This window comes from Phaenicophaeus curvirostris, chromosome 23 (genome assembly GCF_032191515.1).
Source record: "Phaenicophaeus curvirostris isolate KB17595 chromosome 23, BPBGC_Pcur_1.0, whole genome shotgun sequence".
Classification (NCBI taxonomy): domain Eukaryota; kingdom Metazoa; phylum Chordata; class Aves; order Cuculiformes; family Cuculidae; genus Phaenicophaeus; species Phaenicophaeus curvirostris.
This window is the reverse complement of record NC_091414.1, coordinates 4,858,875-4,878,680: the sequence shown is the minus strand read 5'-3', so window position 1 is coordinate 4,878,680 and position 19,806 is coordinate 4,858,875. Positions and strand designations below refer to the sequence as shown.

At 47.6% G+C, this 19,806-nt stretch overlaps 1 protein-coding gene across 2 annotated transcripts in view; it reads left to right on the top strand.

The window, feature by feature from the left end:
- The first annotated feature begins 2,662 nt into the window (after positions 1–2,662).
- The window catches only part of CLIC4 (chloride intracellular channel 4), a 33,656-nt gene continuing 16,512 nt past the window's right edge, over positions 2,663–19,806 (top strand). Inside the window, exon 1 of one of the 2 annotated variants that reach the window (XM_069875472.1) lies at positions 2,663–2,820. In XM_069875472.1, the coding sequence (XP_069731573.1) occupies positions 2,749–2,820 (72 nt within the window). In that variant the 5' untranslated portion in view covers positions 2,663–2,748. Of the gene's footprint in view, positions 2,821–11,938; positions 12,094–19,806 lie in introns of those variants that run through there. The other variant, XM_069875473.1, reaches the window with a different exon arrangement.

Below are 19,806 nucleotides of genomic sequence, written 5' to 3'. Positions count from 1 at the left end.
AGAGTGGCATCAAAAGTCATTCCATGTCACCTTGGGGTATCCCACAGACCCAGAGCATCCCACCCTGGGAATGGCTCTGCTGAGACATCCAGGTGCAGCTGAACTCAGCCTATGGAAAACAAGGTCTTAGCTCCTGCACAAAGGGAAGGACGAGGAGAGAGAGCGGCTGCTGCCAAAGCATAAAAAAGCCGCTTTGTTCCCAGCAGCTTGGACTCTGCAGGCATGGAGTTGCACGGGGAAAATGTGATCGCAGGCTGCACACTGCCTTGTGCTATTTTGGTGGAAAGACTGGGAAAAGGGCAAAATGGTTTATTTTCAATCTGACATTTGGCCAATCCCCTCCTCATTTTTCTGTCCGGCTCCTCAGTCCCTGACATTAATAGAGAAACTGGGCTGGAAACACTCCTCCCTGCCTCTCAAAATAGATTTTTAGGGGTGGGCCTAGTATGGAGCATCACGGTTGGGACCAGAGGGGTGGATGGATGCAGCGCTGCCTCTCCCTCGTTGCGTATCGCATGTTGGTGGGGCACCCAGCACTAAATCATCCCTAGATGACCTGGTTCTGGGTCAGGGTTTGGTCTGCAGCAGAGAAGCTCCAGCTGCGATCCATTGAGAATGGATCAGAAACGGCGTGACCAGCAGGTCCAGGGAGGTTCTTCTCCCTCTGGACTCGGCACTGGTGAGGCCGCTCCTCGAATCCTGTGTTCAGTTCTGGGCCCCTCACCACAAGAAGGATGTTGAGGCTCTGGAGTGAGTCCAGAGAAGAGCAACGAAGCTAGGGAAGGGGCTGGAGAAGAAGAGGAGCGGCTGAGAGAGCTGGGGGTGTTTAGGCTGGAGAAGAGGAGGCTGAGGGGAGACCTCATTGCTCTCTCCAACTCCCTGAAAGGAGGCTGTGGAGAGGAGGGAGCTGGGCTCTTCTCCCAAGGGACAGGACGAGAGGGAATGACATTGAGGGGCTGGGGTGTGTCCAGAGAAGGGAACAGAGGTGGGAAAGGGTCTGGAGCCCATGGGTATTGAGAGACCTAGGGCTGTTCAGTCTGGAGAAGAGGAGGCTGAGGGGAGGCAGCATCGCTCTCTGCAGCTCCTGGAAAGAAGGTTGGGGTGAAGTGGCTGCTGGGCTCATCTCCCACGTAACAAGGGACGGGACAGGAGGAAACAGCCTCGTTGCCTCAGGGGTGGTTATATTGGATATTAGGGAAAACGTATTCACCCAAAGGGTTCCCAGCACTGGAACCTCTGCCCAGGGAGTTTGTGGAGTCTCCATCCCTGGAGGTGTTTGACAGGTGGGCAGATGAGGTGCTCAGGGATGGTTCAGTAGTGGACAGGTACGGTTGGTCTCAATGATCTCCAAGCTCTTTTCCAACCAAACGATTCTATGCCTTTTTCCCGAGCCAGGAAAGAAGCAATTTCTGTGGCTCTGGCAGGAGCAGGGCTGCGCGGGGGCAGTTGTGCAGCTTTGTGCCACAGGCTGGGCGGCAGCCCAGGGGCTGGGGACACAGGGCACACCGTACCCCCATCCTGGGCTTGGCTGTGGTGGTTGGAGTCCCCCACTGCCTTGAGGAGTCCCATGGAATCATTAAGGTTGGAAAAGGCTCTAAGCTCATCCAGTTCAACCATCAGCCCAACACCACCGTGCCAACTAAACCATGTCCCAAAGTGCCACGTTTATACTCTTACTTCAAGGGCTGGAGACTGCCCCACCGCCCCGGGCAGCCTCTGCCAGTGCTTCACCACTCTTTCGGTAAAGAAATTATTCCTAATATGCAATCTAAACCTCCCCTGACACAACTTGAGCGATGGTTCTGCCTTCCTCAGCGTCCTCAACACCATCTGACCCACCTAACGCCTCTCACCCATGATCCTGACCTGCCTCACAGCCCTCAGCTGATGTCCCAACCTGCCTCACAGCCCTCACATCAATCTTAGCCCACAGCAAATCCCTCATGGAGCATTTGAGGTGACCTGTGTGAGCATACGGATGTTCCCAAAACCCGTCTGGCACTTCAAAATGCTCTGCTGAGAAACCCTCAATGAAAGGCAGAAATTAAGCTCCTGTGTTCTCATCCTCTACCTGACACAGACACATTTGCACTCTCGAGAGAGCAAGTCCCAGGACAGCACAGAACTTGGCACATGGATAGAGAGTGACGGGAAGCCAACAGGCAGAAGAATCCCCCCCAACCCGGACACCCACACACCCTAGAGAACCAACATTAGGTCAATCAACTTGAGCGACGGCACGGGGGGCACGGGGCACGCCGAACCCCCACCCCGGGCTTGGTTGCGGGGGATGGAGTCCCCCACTGCCCTGAGGGGTCCCACGGCCACCGCCATGACACCCGTTCCCGCTCAGAGGAGACCACGCCCCCTCGGCGGAGGCCACGCCCACCGCGAACACCACCCGTCCCTCAGCGCAGACCCCGCCCCCTCGGCGGAGGCCACGCCCCCAGGAATAGGCCACGCCCCCCTCGGCGGCTACAACGCGTCCCTCAGCACAGACCGTGCCCCTCAGCTCAGACCACGCCCCGTCCCCCCCAGGCCCCGCCCACCGCGCGGGGTCCCCACGACGAGAACCCGCCCCCAGCAGAGCCCCCGCCCCTCGCCCCCAGCCGCGCCCCCCGCGCCCCTCCCCGGCAGCCCCGCCCCCCGCCCGCGCCCCGGGGCGGGTCCGGCCGCAGTCGCGCGGGGCGGGCGAGGCGATCGCGGGGTTGGCGGCGCCGTCCCGGCGGGTGAGGCTGCAGCAGCATCATGGCGCTGTCCGTGCCGGTCAACGGCCTGAAGGAAGGCGACAAGGAGCCCGTCATCGAGCTCTTCGTCAAGGTGCGGCGCGCGGGCCCCGTCCCGTCCCGTCCCCGCGGGCTCTGCCCGTGCCGCCCCCTCTCCCAGCGCCGTTTCCCGCCCGGGGGCTCCGAGTGTTCCCCGCTCCTTCCCGGGGGAGGCAGCACCGGCTCCCGGGCGCCCCCTCCTGTGGGGATACCCCCCCTCGCTGTGGGGACCCCTTTTCCGTGGGGAGGGGGCGTGTAGCTGGGCTGTGGGGCCCCCCCCTTCATAGCAAGGGGCCCCGTCCTGGGGGGCTGGGGAGCGAGGAGGGGGCGCCCCCACCTCCAAGGCCTCCTCCCTGCTGTCGGGGTGCCCCCCTCGAAGTAGCGACCCGGTTTCCAGAGAGGGGAGGGGACACACACACACACAGACACTTCTCGGGCCCCCGCCCCGTTCCCGGCGAGCTGGGGAGGGGGCGGCACCGCCTCTGGGCACCCCCCTACTCTCGGGGTCCTCTCCCTCGAAGTGGGGACCCCCTTTCCAGGGGGCTGGGGAGCACGGGGTTGGGGGGCAGCGCCGCCCCCGGGCCCCCCGTTTTCCTCAGTGGTTTCCTCGGGTCTGGAGCCTGGGGAATGGGGGGGAGGGGCCGGGGGTTCGCCCTGAACCTTCATCGTGGGGAGCCCCTTTCGAGCGAGCTTGGGATTGAGGGGGGGGCGATACCATCACCTCCAGGACCCACCCTGCTGTGGGGTCCCCCCTCCCCTCGAATTGGGGACCCTCTTTCCGCGGGAGGGCGGGGCTGGGCTGTGGGGTCCCCCCTTTCATAGCGAGGAGCCCCGTCCTGAGGGGCTGGGGAGCGGGGGGGCGTGGGGGCCCCACTACCTGGAGGATTTCCCCCTTGTTGAGGGGGTTCCCCCCCTTGGATGCGGGCCCCCCCTTTGTGCAAGGGGGAGCTCCGGGCTGGGCTGTGGCCGCGAACAAAAGGTCCCTTCGGCTGGGCGGGAGGGCGGCCGAGGATCCGGGGCTGAGTCAGTGTGTGCAGAGCGACAGCCCCGAGAAAGGCGCTTTGGGAAAGGTGTGCCTGGCTGGCTTTGCTGGAAAATTCTTTCCCGGGAGGAAATGGTGCAGCTGGGTGCTGGGGAGCAGGGGGTAGCAGCCCCCACTGCCCCCCCGGGCGCTTCCAGGCGTCCCCCTCCTTCTGCAGCGTTGGCTGCGCAGGGAGATGGTGAGAACGAGTTTTCCGTTCAGTCCCCTCCCCGAGAGTCGTAGAATCGCAGAATGGTTTGGGCTGGAAGGGGTCTCAAAGCCCGTTCAGTCCCAGCCCTGCCATGGGGGCACCTCCCACTGGCTCAGGGGCTCCCAGCCCCATCCGACCTGGCCTTGAACCCCTCCAGGGCTGGGGCAGCCACCCCTGCTCTGGGCAACCTGGGCTAGTGACTCCCCTCCCTCACGGGAGAATGTTTCTTCCTCACATCTCATCTCAATCTCCCAGCTTTCAGACAAAAACCGTCCCCCCCCCTTTCCTATCTTTGCCCTCCCTGACCCGGAGCCCCTCCCCAGCTTTCCTGGAGCCCCTTTCAGTGCTGGAAGCTGCTTTAAGGTCTCCTTGGAGCCTTCTCGTTTCCAGACTGCACAACCCCAACTTTCTCAGCCTGTTGTCATACAGGAGGTGATCTAGTCCCCTGATCACCTCTGTGGCCTCCTCTGGACTCACTCCAACAGCTCCATGTCCCTCCTGTGCTGAGGACTCCAGAACTGACCGCAGGGCTCCAGGTGGGGTCTCACAAGAGGGGAGCAGAAGAGCAGAGTCCCCTCCCTTGTGTGGCTAGTTACACTTGGTAGAATGGTTTGGGTTGGAAGGGGCTTTAAAATCATCCCGTTCCAAACCTGAAGTCTGCTTTTATGGCAGAAAGGAAGCATGTAAATGCATTACCAGTTTTCCCTCTAAACTCGAAGAATGAGCATGTTTTGTACTGACTGTATCTGGCACAGATACCAGACGGTATCTCCACATGTTTTGCATCCACATAGTGCAGTATGATGCAATATTTTGCATCCTCCGAGGCTCTGGTGATGCAGCATCTTCCTTCTACTTCATATCAAAAGTGTCGAGAGTAAACAGTGCCTATCTGGTTTTAATATGCTCAGACTTACTTTGAAGTAGTCTTCTGTAGAAACAAGGTATTTTAATTTTTTAGATGAAGTTTTTCAGTTGCGGTGAAAAATAAGGAAAGCCTTCATCTGAGATCTTGGTAATTGCTTAGTGTAAAAGCCATGAGAATTTCCAGCAGGCTGGGGAGAGCTTTACAAATAACTTATTAAATATAGATCTTATTAAATGATGCTCTAAAAGTATTGATTTTTTTTTCCTATTCCAGTCTTGGGAGGCAGTAAGGAAACCCAGAGAAAGCATTGCAGGGCAGGATTGCGGACCTGATTTTAGTCAGAATATTTAGGCTCTTTGTGCAGAGGTTGGAACTTATTACTACCGTACCTCTTAAATATAATGTGCCAAGTCATCTTCATCTCTCCTGAAATTTGTTGGTTGATTTTTCTTATTTTTAAACAAATTAGAGCGGTGACTGATGGCAAAAGGATTTGGGGGCAGGGGCATTAAGTTTTGTGGATTTGTTTAAAGAAGATATTGCGTGAATGAAGAGTAGCATGGAAGAAGGTTGTGGGATGTGATGTATTGAACTAATTAAATCTGAATGGAACCAGTAAAGATGTTAGACTGTGTGGAAGTGGAAAAGCAGGGAAAAGTTCTGTCCCTCTCAGTTGAAACTTCTTTCTTGACGTGGATTTGTAACTGGATGATCTTTAAGGTCCCTTCCAACCAAACCACTCTATGATTTAAGAAGGCTGCGTTTGGGATTATCAGTGAGTAGCGTTTCCCTCAAGGAAGCCTTTTCCCAGTATTATGAGTGACAGCTGCGGGCTGTGTGGTGCCTGCCCTTAGGCTAGAGTTCAGGTTAAAAAAGAAGTTATTCTTGTCTGCTGTCATGATCTTCAGGTAAAGGTTGTTTTCCCTGTGAAATCCTGCAGAGGAAGAGCAGCCTCCACCCTGGCAGGCAGCCCAAAAGAGCAGTTTCATCTGAGTGATGCTGTCTCTCCCACACTTTACTGAGGCTGTTAAGTACTATTGGAACAGTGTTTTTGTTGAGCTAATAGAAGTCTCATTTGCTGCCCCTTTAAGATGGTCAGAAGAGGAGGCTGAGGGGAGACCTCATTGCTCTCTCCAACTCCCTGAAAGGAGCTTGTGGAGAGGAGGGAGCTGGGCTCTTCTCCCAAGTGACAGGGGACAGGACGAGAGGGAATGGCCTCAAGCTCCACCAGGGGAGGTTCAGGCTGGACATTAGGAAAAAATATTTCACAGAAAGGGTGGTTGGGCAGTGGCAGAGGCTGCCCAGGGAGGGGGTTGAGTCACTGTCCCTGGAGGGGTTTAAGGGACATGTGGACAAGGTGCTGGGGGACATGATTTAGTGATTGATGGGAATGGTTGGACTCAATGATCCGGTGGGTCTCTTCCAACCTGGTTATTCTATGATTCTATAAAATGCAAGCAGATTATTTATGGTTATTCAGTAAAACTGTCTGTCTAGAAGAGCGTGAGGTTTTGATTTAGTCACTTTGTTCCCCTGTAACAAGGAACCCCAGTTTCTGATTTCTGTTGCACAGTTTCCACCTGGTTATGAGTGCAATCTGGGATAAATGTGCAATTATTGAGTGTTAGAGTATTTTGCAATGTAGCTAATCGCTTTTCAAACACGTGTAGGGGGGTCTTGGTTCTGGCTGTGCACTGTTAGTCAGCAAAGATCCTAAGATAGAGGAAAGACTTTGCGACCAAGAAGGAAACCTCTGCCAAATGCCTGCGGCTGAAGGGCGGCAACTGTATGACCTGTGCACAAAGGATTGTAGCAGCCAGACTAAGATGAAACAAAGGTACGGATTAAAGCTTGAGAAACAAACCTGTGAAGCAGGAGAAACTGTTTGGCTTTGTGGCCCAACTGTTGGGTTTGAATCTTATTAAATTGTGATCAGTAACAAAATAGGATGGGCTCAGCATGGGGAGGAGCGCACACATACTTGGGTTTCAGTCATGAGTAACTATTTAGGGCTGTTTGTCACCAGCAAATTATTTGTTTGTTCAAGAACACCGTGTATCAGTCAGCTGTAACATACCTTCGTATTTGGTATTAACGCACGTGCAGAATTAGGATATTTAGGTATGAAAATGTGTTACAGTGCTGAAATAGAGGTGAATCATCTGTTTTTTGGTCTCATATAATGAGTAGCTTCAGCAGCTTTCGCAGTACAGCTCTGGTGGGCCGCCTGCCATCCCTTTTAAACGGAGTGTAAATATTTTTCAAGTCTTTCCTTTGAGAGCTGATTAGGAGAAACTAGTGATGTATCTGATTTCATTTGGTTTCCTCCTATGCTTGCGTGTTTTATTTATGAGGGAAGCCCACTTCCATTATCTAACAAGAACATTTTTGTATGCCCTTGTGGCTTTTTAGAGTAGTAAAGAGTACACTGTAATGAATGTGCACGCAGAAACTCGAGCGCTGTGATCGGAATATAACATGTGTAGGCCACTTGGGATAGAATCATAGAATCACCAGGTTGGGAAAGACCCACTGGATCATCGAGTCCAACAATTCCTATCAAAATCATGTGTGGATTTTTATGATAAATCCAAACTGTGGTGGTCAAAACTGCAGGACAGAGCTTGCAAAACTACTAGATGAGGATGGAAGCTGCCCAAAGCACAGCCCTTGGTGTTGTAGAAGGCAGTAGGTGATTGCATTCTTGTAAGGGCAAGGTGAAGACACAGAGGATCAGGCAATGTTGAAGGGAAAAACAGCAAACTCAACAAACGGGGCATTCATAGTTGTCTGTCTGCTGGTGTGAGACTTGTTATAGTAGATGTAGGTGACTCTTAAGGAAGGTGCTCTCTTCAATTGTGTAATGTGTGCATACTTGCAAATTAATTAGACCGTGGATTTCTGGCAGCTTTCAAATAAGCTTTCATTGTGAAATTGGGCAACTGTTTTGAAAATCAGATAGTGTCTACTATCTGTTTACCTGCAAATGTGCTGTCAGTAGGAAAAAAGCTGTGATTAATAGATACCCTACTGTAAGACACTCCCAGTTGTTTTAAAAGGAGCTTGTCTATGTTTTTGTAGATTTGAATTAACTGAAATTTGGCAAGTGGACTGTTCGTCTTCTGGGACCTGGGTCCGTTTTGAGCTTGTGGCAGGAAAGGGATGTGCGCATCTGCATCTCTAGCAGCAGACTTGATGTTAGCTCAGTGCTCGGTGAGCTGAGGGGTGTGATATGTCTGAACTGCACACGTTGAACTGTGTGCACCAGGCCTGCCTTTGTCTGTCGGCTGCTCGCTGCCTGTATCCTTACGTAAGCTCCGATGTGTCAGTCTGGGGCGTTATAGCTGCTTTATGGCAGTTTATAACAGACAATCGCACTCTTTTAGTTTTCATAACTGTTATTTTTCTTTGTTGTTTTGGCAACTACAGTATAAACGTAAAATTCTAATGAACCTCAATAGAAGGAAATAATGAGGCTAGAGACATGCCGTGTTGCTTCTCAGAGATAGTGCTGTCAGGGGCAAGCTTGTCACTTGATAATCTTATTAGATAAGTCTCCTCCTTATGTACCAGATCATCCTTTGGAGGTTTTGATGTAATAACCTCAGCACCTGAGGACTTCCTCAGTCTGCCTTTGACATGTGTTTGGTGGAGACAGCAAAATTTCATGGGAGGCTGATTTCTTGTGTACAAACACTGGAGTATTATTAGAGACCCTTTCACAAACTGAGCCATTACCTCTTGGTACACCCTGTGCTTTGTTGTTGTACATCAGGCCTTGTCCTTCTTTGGCCAGCAAGCTGAATTCCTTTAAATTCTGCTTGGAAAAGTTCTTATAGCCAGAAACGTTACTGTCTTTTTGATTTGAATCTGGTTGCTAAGACAGAAACTGGCGCACTTGATGTAATACTGTTTAAAAACGCAGAGATGGTCTCAAGTGTAAATGTTAATTCTTTTGCAAAACATTGGCAAATAAGCTTAAAAACTCCTAGCAGTCACTTTCAAAGGGATTATACAAATGAGTTAGTCTTCAGTGAGAGATTGTTTCTAAATACGCTTCAACAGTAATGATTATATTCACTGACATCTGTCCTTCCCTTTCCAATATCTGCATAGCTCAGTTAGAGTGTCAAGAGGACTTGGGTGTTATTTTGTAGTTGAAAGATGACTGACACTTGTGCACTTTTCCACCTTTCCCCGCAGAATGATGTGAGACCTTGGTGGGTTCCTGAATTTCAGCTCCTTGCCCTTCACTGCCTGCTAACGTGCCATCTGGGCTGGGACAGTCACCTGCAGCAGGGCTTCCGAGTCATCTGGTCATAGTGCACAGCAGTGCTGTGTGACACGGATCAGTTCTGTGAGCATAGATACTCCTATAACCCACTAATCTGCCCTCGGTTTACTTGGATTTCTCAGGCTGTGGATTTAAGGGGAAAGAGAAGCCTGTATCAGAGCAGATATTGTGGGACAAACGTTGGAGCCTGGAACCTCTCAAAAGTCAGATGTAAATATACATATCGAGGGTCTGAGCAGTCTGAGTCTTGTTCATGTGCGTCTGGGATTGTGTGTACATGCAGTAAGGAATTCACAGAGACGGGGAAGAGCGTGCTTAAGGCCAAAGTTGTTGTGAAAATGTTGTGAAGAGAATGAGAATCCCCTTAAGAGATGTCTTGTCTGTTCCTAAAGACAACTGATTGTTGAGAAATAGCAAGCAGATATGAGGAATGTTTATGTAAGCTGAGTTTTGTTGTGAGGGAGTGGGTGGGAGGGTCTGGTAATCTTTTACTGGGCAGCAGTGTGACAGTATTAGCATCTAAGAAGTTAGTAATCATTACCCGCGCAGCCTGAGGTGACTCAGTCACTGTCTGGTCTTTCACTGGTGTTCCTGACGTAGTCAGGAAGAGAGAATTCTTTATTTGAGTATTCTTGTCTGGTTTTTTTAACCTGAGTAGGGTGAACAGAGCAGCAGTTGGTTCTGTAACTTCTGTCACCAGATGATTTTTGGAGGCTGTGTTTTCTCTTATAAAAATCTGTGTTTGGAAGGATTTGTTTGGGGAATTCATTGAGCTTCTAGCTAAACAATAATCCATGTACTTTGGAAAATGACTTTTGTACTCTGAGGTTGCAAGTTTGGTTTTTAAAAGTGCACATTAGTTAAAAGGGACAAAACGGGCCCTAAGCTGTCTTTATTTTCTCACCAGTGTGTTAAGTTCTCCTTAAATGAGTTGTTTGTTGAGATGTGACAAACCTAAGGCTTGGACTCTTTTATTGCGGTTCCAAGTCCTGGCTGGCCTGGCCATAGTGCTGAGAACTCCACAAGAATGACTTTAAAGACTGGATAACTGTACTTGGCAGTAGTGGGATTTGTTGTCCTCTCTTTTCATAGAATCATAGAATCACCAGGTTGGAAGAGACCCACAGGATCATGGAGTCCAACCATCCCTATCAAACACTAAACCATGTCCCTCAGCACCTCATCCACCCGTCCCTTAAACCCCTCCAGGGAAGGTGACTCAACCCCCTCCCTGGGCAGCCTCTGCCAGTGCCCAATGACCCTTTCTGTGAAAAATTTTTCCCTAATGTCCAGCCTGAACCTCCCCTGGTGGAGCTTGAGGCCATTCCCTCTCGTCCTGTCCCCTGTCCCTTGGGAGAAGAGCCCAGCTCCCTCCTCTCCACAAGCTCCTTTCAGGGAGTTGGAGAGAGCAATGAGGTCTCCCCTCAGCCTCCTCTTCTCCAGGCTAAACACCCCCAGCTCTCTCAGACGCTCCCCTTGTTCTCCAGGCCCCTCCCCAGCTTCGTTGCTCTTCTCTGGACTCGCTCCAGAGCCTCAACATCCTTCTTGTGGTGAGGGGCCCAGAACTGAACACAGGATTCGAGGAGCGGTCTCACCAGTGTCGAGTCCAGAGGGAGAAGAACCTCCCTGGACCTGCTGGCCACGCCGTTTCTGATCCAAGATAGTAGATGTTCTCTTCTGCTCTGCAACTGATAACCAGCTGAGCTGTGCGGCTCTGTGAAACCTGAGGGGGACAACGTGGGAGAAAAAGTCAGGTGGCTTTGTCTGCCAGGGTGCACACTTCATTTGTCTAAGACAGCAAACTTTAATTAAGATGGTGATCGGTTGCAAGTCCATGGAAAAGTAATTTACCTCTGTGCTTGTTATCCATCTAATTTGATTTCTATCTTCAGAATTCTTTGTAAATAACACTTGGCAAGCAACTTATTGTCCTAAGCGAGCTGCTTGTTCCCTGCATATTCTTCAGAATGATATAGTTGCAGTCTTAAAATAAGTGCTAGCTGCTCACTCTGTGCTCATTTGTTGTATTAAGAGTGTGAACTTTTTGACAGCTAAAACACACCAAACCAAAATCATTGTTTTGATACGAGTTTAAATGGAGCTTTGACCTCAGGAGCTTTAAGTCCTTTATTTGGCATATTTTTTCCCTAAAAAAAAAACCAACTTATTTTGGAGTTTAATTTTTTTTTAAAATCAAGTCAAATGTGTTTATGGCACAATTTGATTTTTAGGACTCTGAAAACTGTGTTTGTTTATGCTGAAGTGAAAAACATAAGCTAAACTGCTATTAAATACAAATGTCTTTGTGTCTGAGTTCTCTGAGAGTTCAAACCTATTCCTTGTATTGTTGGGCACACAAAGGGCAAGGAACTTTACACGAGGAAAGGAAATGACTTAGTTCTGCACTCTGAATGTCCATATTAGGTATAAACTAAATATAGGAGTGTAATCCAGGAGTGAAGTCATATCTGTGTGTTTTCATGGGAAGAGCTAATGAGATCAGTCAGTGCTACTGGATCAGCTTCAGAGCTGTTTGGCTCCGTTAAAGCATTAATATTTTGGCTGGCATGTGACAGTCTGTACTTCGGAGAGCTGCTCTTCTTTAAATAAAGGAAATAGTTTTGGGGTTTGTCTAAAAATAAAATCAAAGGGAATGCAAGTATATTGCTGGGGCCTTTCAGAGTGATGCAGTGAGTCATACTGTCCTGGAGCTTGATGAGATAAGGGAAAATGTCCCGGAGGAGGAAGTTCCATCTGCAGCTGGGGAGCTTGGATACCATCTCTCAAGGGACGTGGGGTAGGTTCATAGAGGTGCCTTTTCATAACTGAGTTCCTCACTGCTTGTGTGAGGATCAGAAGCTGCAGAGACCAAGCCTTCCTCGAAACCTTTGTTCTTTAGCCCCTCTAAAATCCCAACAGCAGCTTCAGTCCAAGGTAACATTTTTCCTAGAGCTGCTGAATGTGCTGTTAGCAGGGGGAGCAGGTTCAAAACTGCAGCTCTTGCAGTGAGATTTGAGAATTTGAGTGATTTCTTTGTTGGAACATTCTCCTGTGAGCACAGCTGTTGGCGTTCTGATTTGGAGGCAGTTGTAGCTTTAGCTATATTTCTTATTTTGTCAGATTTTTAAGCTCACAGGTGATTGCTTTTGCTGGCATTTTGGCATGAAACTCCTTGGGTGCTTGATATTGGCTTTTCTGCTCCTGGTGGGGTTCATCGCAGTCAGTGCAGAGGGGGATGCTGGGGCACCTTTTCACCGTTCCCCTCTGCTAATTTATCCAACTCAGTGCTCATCTTAGTTCTGGAAATTAAGTTGTGAAATACTGCGAACAGAGTTCTTTGTTTCTCTGTCACACAGAGTGATGCATGTTCAAAGGTTTATTTGGTGAACTCTTAAATACCAAAGATAAATTTTTTTATGTGGTCTTCTGGGCCCCAGTGACAAGGTTTGCAGTTCTTTCCTATAATTTTTTGTGGCTGTTTCATTATTCGGTGGGAGGTTCTGGAAATAGGTCTGTTGGGTGGTAGCCAGAGCACATGCTGTACTGTGTTAACAAATTTAATAAGTGGGGGGCGGAGGAAACAGGCATACAATGCCTGTTCCAATTTTGTGTGCTGGGTACCCAGAGGTGAGTTTCAACCAGTATAGAAGAAACCTCTAGCACTGTAGGGTTAATTGCCTAATTACTAGAATATTGCAAGAATATGCCCAGCTGTTACAGGGCAGGTTTTAGTCAGTTTAGTCGTGACCGAATCACTGTTAGAGGTTTTGCCTTTGGAGTGAGAGGCACAGATGAGGTAGATGCCAGCCTTCTGCTGCTAGTGAGTAACTCCAGTTTTTGTATTCGTAGCATTAAGCTTATTTCTTCCCTGAAGAAAGTGATGGTTAGTATTTAATGCCGATTTCAATTCAGACTCTTCATCTGAAGCTCCCAACAGAGGACCATGGGATAACCTCTTCTCTCCAAAGAACTAGAAATGCTTAATTAATTTCTATTGAACTGTGAAATTACTTTAAAACATCACGAAGATCCCATAGCTTTTTCCAAAAGTTTACACTGAGAATCGAGTAACAAGGAACAGGAGTTGCAGGGAAGTGTATGAGGTGAGTCTGCTAATGATTTTGTTAGGAATAGCATCGCAAGGCTAAAACCAGCATCATCCTAAAATGGAGAGTGGCTGTTACAGGCAGATGTCCAACACAGCAGGGCCTTATCAGAAGGGTGATGGCTTAAGAGGCTACTCGAAAGGGCCGATAAACATTCTTTCCCCTGGTTTAATTGTCAGATTTCAAGGGAACGCGTGGAGTTCAGTTAATTAATTTTTTAGGCTTTTTGCGTTTCCAGGGGTGTCAGCTGATGTGGAAGGTGGATTGGTTACAAATTAAGTGGAGATGATATCCCTTGTCAAGAGGCAGTGGTAACTAAGGTTGCTTTTTCTCTGGGTGGAGTAGATGTCAATCAGCATATGGAAAATATAGACTAATCATCTTAAGCTCTTTGTGTTCACAGTTAATTCCAGCTCTGAGTACTGGCCTTATGCTCCTGTTCCTCATATTTTTCGTAAAGGACTGTCTGTTTGAGGTAGCAGCAATTGCCTAAACTGTTTGGTAGAACTGAAATTAGGGCATGTGTGGTGGTTGTGATTTGAGAGCTGAAGTCTGACTTGATACAGTGTTACTGAGCTTTTTGAAGTGCCCTTATGAGGCCAAATAAAGGGGTTGCACTGCTCAGTGTAGTCCATGTAAAGAGAAGACAGAGGTAAAGGTGCTGTAAGCTTTTTGAGGTTGACTGTCTTCAGTTTGGAAATGAATGCACATGCATTTCCTGGCAGATCGTTTCATATTTTAGGGGACACATAATGAGATGCGTGCTTATCTTGTCACTGCCTTTGCGAAAACAAGCTAGCTTCTGAGTTCAGAAGCAGTTGAAAGGTACCGGGAAAACGTATGGTTACGAAGGTTAGTAACTAGTGATATTAGAGAACAGGATCACCTACAGGAGGTGTGTTGCAGCAGTAGTGCCTGTGATGCCGGAGGTTCTCTTCCTGACCACACGCAACGTGTGGACAAAGGTGAGCTTGCAGTAGTAGCTGTATAAGGTGTCAGACTGCTGGCCTTTGATGTTGGATGTTTTATTTAGAACCTTCTTAGCATTGTGAAAGAATTGCTGGAGTTAACTTGGTCGTCAAAAACATTTCATAATATGAATAAATTTTCATGGTTGCTACAAGATTATTTTGCTCTTGGACTGAAGCTTTAGTGACTTTCTAACGTTAGCAGTAAGTCCGGATGATCGGTTTGGAACTGGATGTTCTTTGAGATCCTTTCTGACCCAAACCATTCTATTATTCTCTCTAGGTTTCAAAATACATCAGCTAGCTTTGTGTAAAAAGCTGTGCTCTGAGCTGGAATATGCAGGACCTGTGCCGTGATACTGAAGGTAGCAGCAGCCTGCAGGTCCTGAGACTTGTCTCTGCTCCTGTCTCTTTTTAAGAGGTCGACATAGATCTTTAAATGTGCAGTAGTATTTTGTCGGTTGAGAAAAGGAGACCACACAGAAACAAAAGCTCTCTTGTAAGTTGGAGCACTAGCTGTCTGCTGTCCTAGAGAAGCAAGATAGAGGTGAACTGACAGGCGGAAGTGTCCCTCTCATCCTGTCATCCCTCGGATTAAATCTGGTTGAACCAGATTTAGTTAGCGTGAGAGTTCAGGGCTTGTCTCTGGCTTGCTCCCTGACCCGTTCCTCCCATAAACCCACAAAACAACTCCCTTCTCAAACTATCAAATCTGAAAAGATGAGAATGAATCAAACATAGTGCATTGCAGGCACTTTTTCAGTCCTGTTCTCTGCAACTTGCTGCCTTGTCGCGTCTTTCCTGCTTTCTAATGATGCTTTGCTAACACGCGAGACATTTGACCCTTTCAGGCGTGTTTTGTGTTTTGGTGCACACAGCGATTGATATCGTGGCACCATATGGTGGAGGCATTTGGTGTTACATCAAATACTGTACCAGTCCTTCCGCAGGTGTATTTCTTTACATCTTATCTGAAAACACCACCCAGTAAACAGCATGGAATTCTGTTTGTTCAGCTTGGCAAGATAAAGGGCTGAATAGATGCTGTGAGGATTTAGATTGATACTACCAGACCAGTTTCAGTATTCATGGTGGAACATGCAACCACTCTCTCGTGTCTTCCTTCATCTCAAGGGTTTCATAGAATCATAGAATAACCAGGCTGGAAGAGACCCACCGGATCATCGAGTCCAACCATTCCCATCAATCACTAAACCATGTCCCTCAGCATCTCATCCTTTAAACCCCTCCAGGGAAGGTGACTCAACCCCCTCCCTGGGCAGCCTCTGCCAGTGCCCAATGACCCTTTCCGTGAAATTTTTTTTCCTAATGTCCAGCCTGACCCTCCCCTGGTGGAGCTTGAGGCCATTCCCTCTCGTCCTGTCCCCTGTCACTTTTTGAACCGCATCACGTTTTACACTTGGATAATTTTATTAGTTTACCTTAGAACACTGACTCTCATCACAATGATCCATATATGATTATTATTGATCTGGTGGGTCTCTTCCAACCTGGTTATTCTATGATTATTAATTCATTCATATTTTTTTTGAATGAGCTTACTGTTGGTGAGACATACAAGAGATTGTTGGCTGCTGTTTTGAGGGAAAGGATGTGCATCATGCTGTTCTTGTGTTTTCCCAGCAGATTTTTCTTTTTTTTTGTTAGAACTGAGTTATGTTTCAAGATTGCCAAGTTCAAAATTTGCACATACCTTCTGATTTTTCCGCTAGCCTGTTTATTTGTTGGAACATTAATCTTCTAGACTTCACAGGCTTCAGATTTCTTATTCAGGGGAGTGGAGACTTTCTCAGTGGTGTAATCAAATGGCTCCAGTCTTTGTGTTTGGCAAAAGGTACTCTGTGAGCTACTTAAAAAATGCATTTTTCTCTCTTCATCCAAGTGTTACTTTTCCCTGCTTCTGGTACGTCAAATCCGGGAGATGTTCCCTTGATAGTTTTGGATAAATTGGGAGATTGTCTTCTAGCGTTCTACCTTTTTCTTTTGTTCTATTTACATGGGCAGAGACTGAACTATTATGTTTCTCATCAGGTGTGCTTTGACTTCACTATAATTCCTGCAGTCATTTGATCTGGTTTGGGAACTCATAGTGTGCTCCTTTTCACCGATACCTGTTTGAAACAATTCTACAGGCCTTGGAACGAAGAATTCTGTTTTACTCTTGAGTCTTCCTGATCTGTGCTATATTAAGCAGGGCCTTGTCCCTTTAAGTGTTTCTTTCTTTGTATTTTGTTGTTGTTGATCTTTCAGTAAACTTCAGCACTACCTTGGTAAAGTAAATACATGAAGGGTCCAGTTGGGAGTTAAGTTAATTTTTATGCAGCTGTAAAGATAAACATTGTGCAATAAAAATGGATTTTTTTTTTTTCCTTTCCCTTAGCTTGTTTGGCTGCTTAAACAGATGTGTGATTTCTTGTACTCTCTGGCTTTTTTTGGAAGAACAGCCTCATTTGAATGAAATCACTACTTCAGGGGAAGAGAAAGGGAGGAGGTAGCTTCCGTATGGGTGGGATCAGCTGAGCTAGGCCTTCCAGACTGTGGGATAAGTAGACTTTTTCATTTAATTATTTTTTACCCAGCTAGCTGGCACTCTTGCATGGGCTGAGCTGTTTGGCACTGGGAGTTGCAGTAGTTTGACTGTGACTATGATAAACCAGGTTGACTTTTCAGTGAGATCATTCTGATGTGATTCACTGCTTTCTAACTCTTTCCTTCTTATTTGCACTTACTTTCTTATTTAGGATTCTTTAAGAAGTATCCCTGTTTGGTTTTCATACAGTACTGTAGAGCGGGTGCTGTGATGTATAGCCCCGGCTATGATGTTCTTGAGAACATGTTCTTCGTTGGGTAGTGGCGTCATGGTTTGATAGTGACAACTGAAAATTAGCCCTAACTGTAGGAAGGTTTGTGTTATTGAGTAATAAAGATTTTCAGACTGATTTTAGAAAGAGTTTGAAATAAAAACACAGAGCTTCTTAGTACAAAATGAGTGTAGTCATGCTGAATTAACGGATAAGCTAGGCTTACACTGGTATAGAGAAGTCAACATTTAATATTTCCTTTAGTCTGGTGCTGAGGATTAGACACTGAAGATATCCTGGAATATCATGTGCTGGGGGGGACTTCTTTACAAGGGCTTGGACTGACAGGATGAAGGGGAATGGCTATAAATTAGAAGGGGGAGGATTTTGATTAGATATTAAGAAGTTCTTCATGATGAGGTCTATTGAGGCCCTGGCCCAGGTTGCCCAGAGCAGTGGTGGCTGCCCTGTCCCTGGAGGAGTCCAAGGCCAGGCTGGATGAGGCTTGGAGCCCCTGATCCAGTGGGAGGGGTCCCTGCCCGTGGCAGGGGTGGGACTGGATGGGCTTTGAGGTCCTTTCCAACGCGAACCATTCCAACACCTTCCCTGGAGGTGTTTAAGGGGCAGGTGGACGAGGTGCTGAGGGACATGGTTTAGTGTTTGATAGGAATGGTTGGACTCGATGATCCAGTGGGTCTCTTCCAACCTGGTTATTCTATGATTCTATGATCCAAAGACAAGGCCACGGCAGATTTCTGGCTTTCAGTAGTGTTCTTAGGCAACAATTGGGATGTGATTAACCCACTGCATGACTGGTCATGCCCAATCTCAGAATGGCTTTGCAATGTTTAAAGGTTATGGTTTACTGCTGGCACAGGTCTATGCCTGTGGAGCGAATCAGAGGCAGAACTGACTCTGGCAAAACCTCTCCCTCTGAAAAGATCCTTCCTGTGACGGGAGGAGTGACGGGAGGAGAGCCGGGTGCTGCATCACCAGCAGGGTGCTGCTCTCCGTGCTTGGGTGTGACAGGGCCGTGCTGTAGCTCGCAGTGCATCAAATACACGAAGATAGAAAGCGGGCCTCTCAGTCGAACAGTTACATAGCAGAATTCCTTGGCTGAAGAGCGCTGAAGCCAAAAGTTTCTTGGCATTCTGACTGCATTCCTTTTCCAGTATGTGCTCAGAATAACTTGGGACTTTTTGGAGCAGAAGTGGGACAACGTTTGAATGTAGACATACAAGTCTGCACTCAGTTTAGCTGCTCGGCTGTAGCTTTGAAAAATGGATTAGGTTTTGTCCAACGCACTGTGTGTTAGTATGCTATTCACCGTTTTTCTGAGTCAAATAATCCCAGAAGCCAGTCTTGCTTAAACAAAAGCAGATGCTATTCGTTGCTTGTGTATGCAGAACAGGCTGTAGACTTGAGTGTGACAGCCGGTGGCAGAGAGTGGCTCGAACAGCAGCGCTAACAGTTCCTCCGAGGTGCCTCAAGGGATGGCTTTAAGCTCTGGGATGTTAAACTTCCATAAATGCTCACATTTCTCTATTTACTTTATAGTAAATGTGAGGTTGCTTTTCCATCAGAGGAGGTGAGGAAGCTTCATGGGATGGGGGCACGCGTGCCTGTGCTGATGCTGTAGCATAACTTGGGTACTGTGGTTGAAGTAGCCATAAAACTTGAAGACTGAGGTCAGTTGTGAACCGAAGAATTGTTTCTGCTTCAAAGTGTGAAGTACCCTGTGCAGTACAAAACGTGTGTTTTCCTTTGATGGAATGAAGCGTTGTCTTTTTCAATACTGTTTTTCAAAGGTAGATAAAATCTGACAGGTTTCAGAAAGTGTTAGATGAGTATAAATCTACGTTGGCATAACTTACCTGCAGGAAATGTCTGTTCCAGTGTAAACACACTAGTGTAACTGTAGTGGAAAATTCAGAAGTATACACCTCTGTCTGGAGGGATGACATTGTGGTTAAATATTAACATCCATAAACGTGCACAGATGTTGGAAAAACACTGCAGAGTGAGCACCTTGTGAGGCAGGAATGAATGAATCCATAGAGCAGCTGGAATCCTTACAGCAGTTAAATGCACAACGGGAGAGTGTGGATTGAGCTGCTAGAAAGCAAAGTGCCCAGAGTAACCACAGTGACTGTTTCATCCTTTTTGTAGATGCTTTTAGAACCCAGTCTCCTGAACACTGTGAAGCCATGCGCCAGCTTTTAAGACAGTCTGGGATCATGAATCTGCGGCAAGTTTTGCTTTACTTTCTAGAGATAGAGGAGACAATTTGTAATTTATAGCAGAGGGACAACTTTTTTTTCTTTCAAATGTTCATTAGTGACACTCATAAATGTTTGGAGAAAGATATTCTCCCCAACTTGGAAAGATGATCAGCTGTGACTAGAGGGGTATTGGTAGAAATGAGACCAGAAAGTTAGTATCATCACTAAGCTTTAGGACCAGAACTTTCTGTTGGCTTTTCTTCTCTTCCCTCTTTCCCAGCCCCTCCCACCTCCTCTTTTTTAAAACGCTGGATTTCCACTGATCAGTGCTTAGTCCTTGTGTTCAACCTTTCCCCTTGTGTAGCTCTGCTCTGAAACACTCTGTGCTTAGTGAATAGCTGCTCTCTGTCTCTTTGGGACAAAGCCAGCGTATCCTACAGCCTTATAAAATGGCCTAGGAAAAGGTAATGGTAATGATGGAAGAATTAGCCAGGTTTTGAGAGTTGCCTTGATTAAAATTATTCCTGGA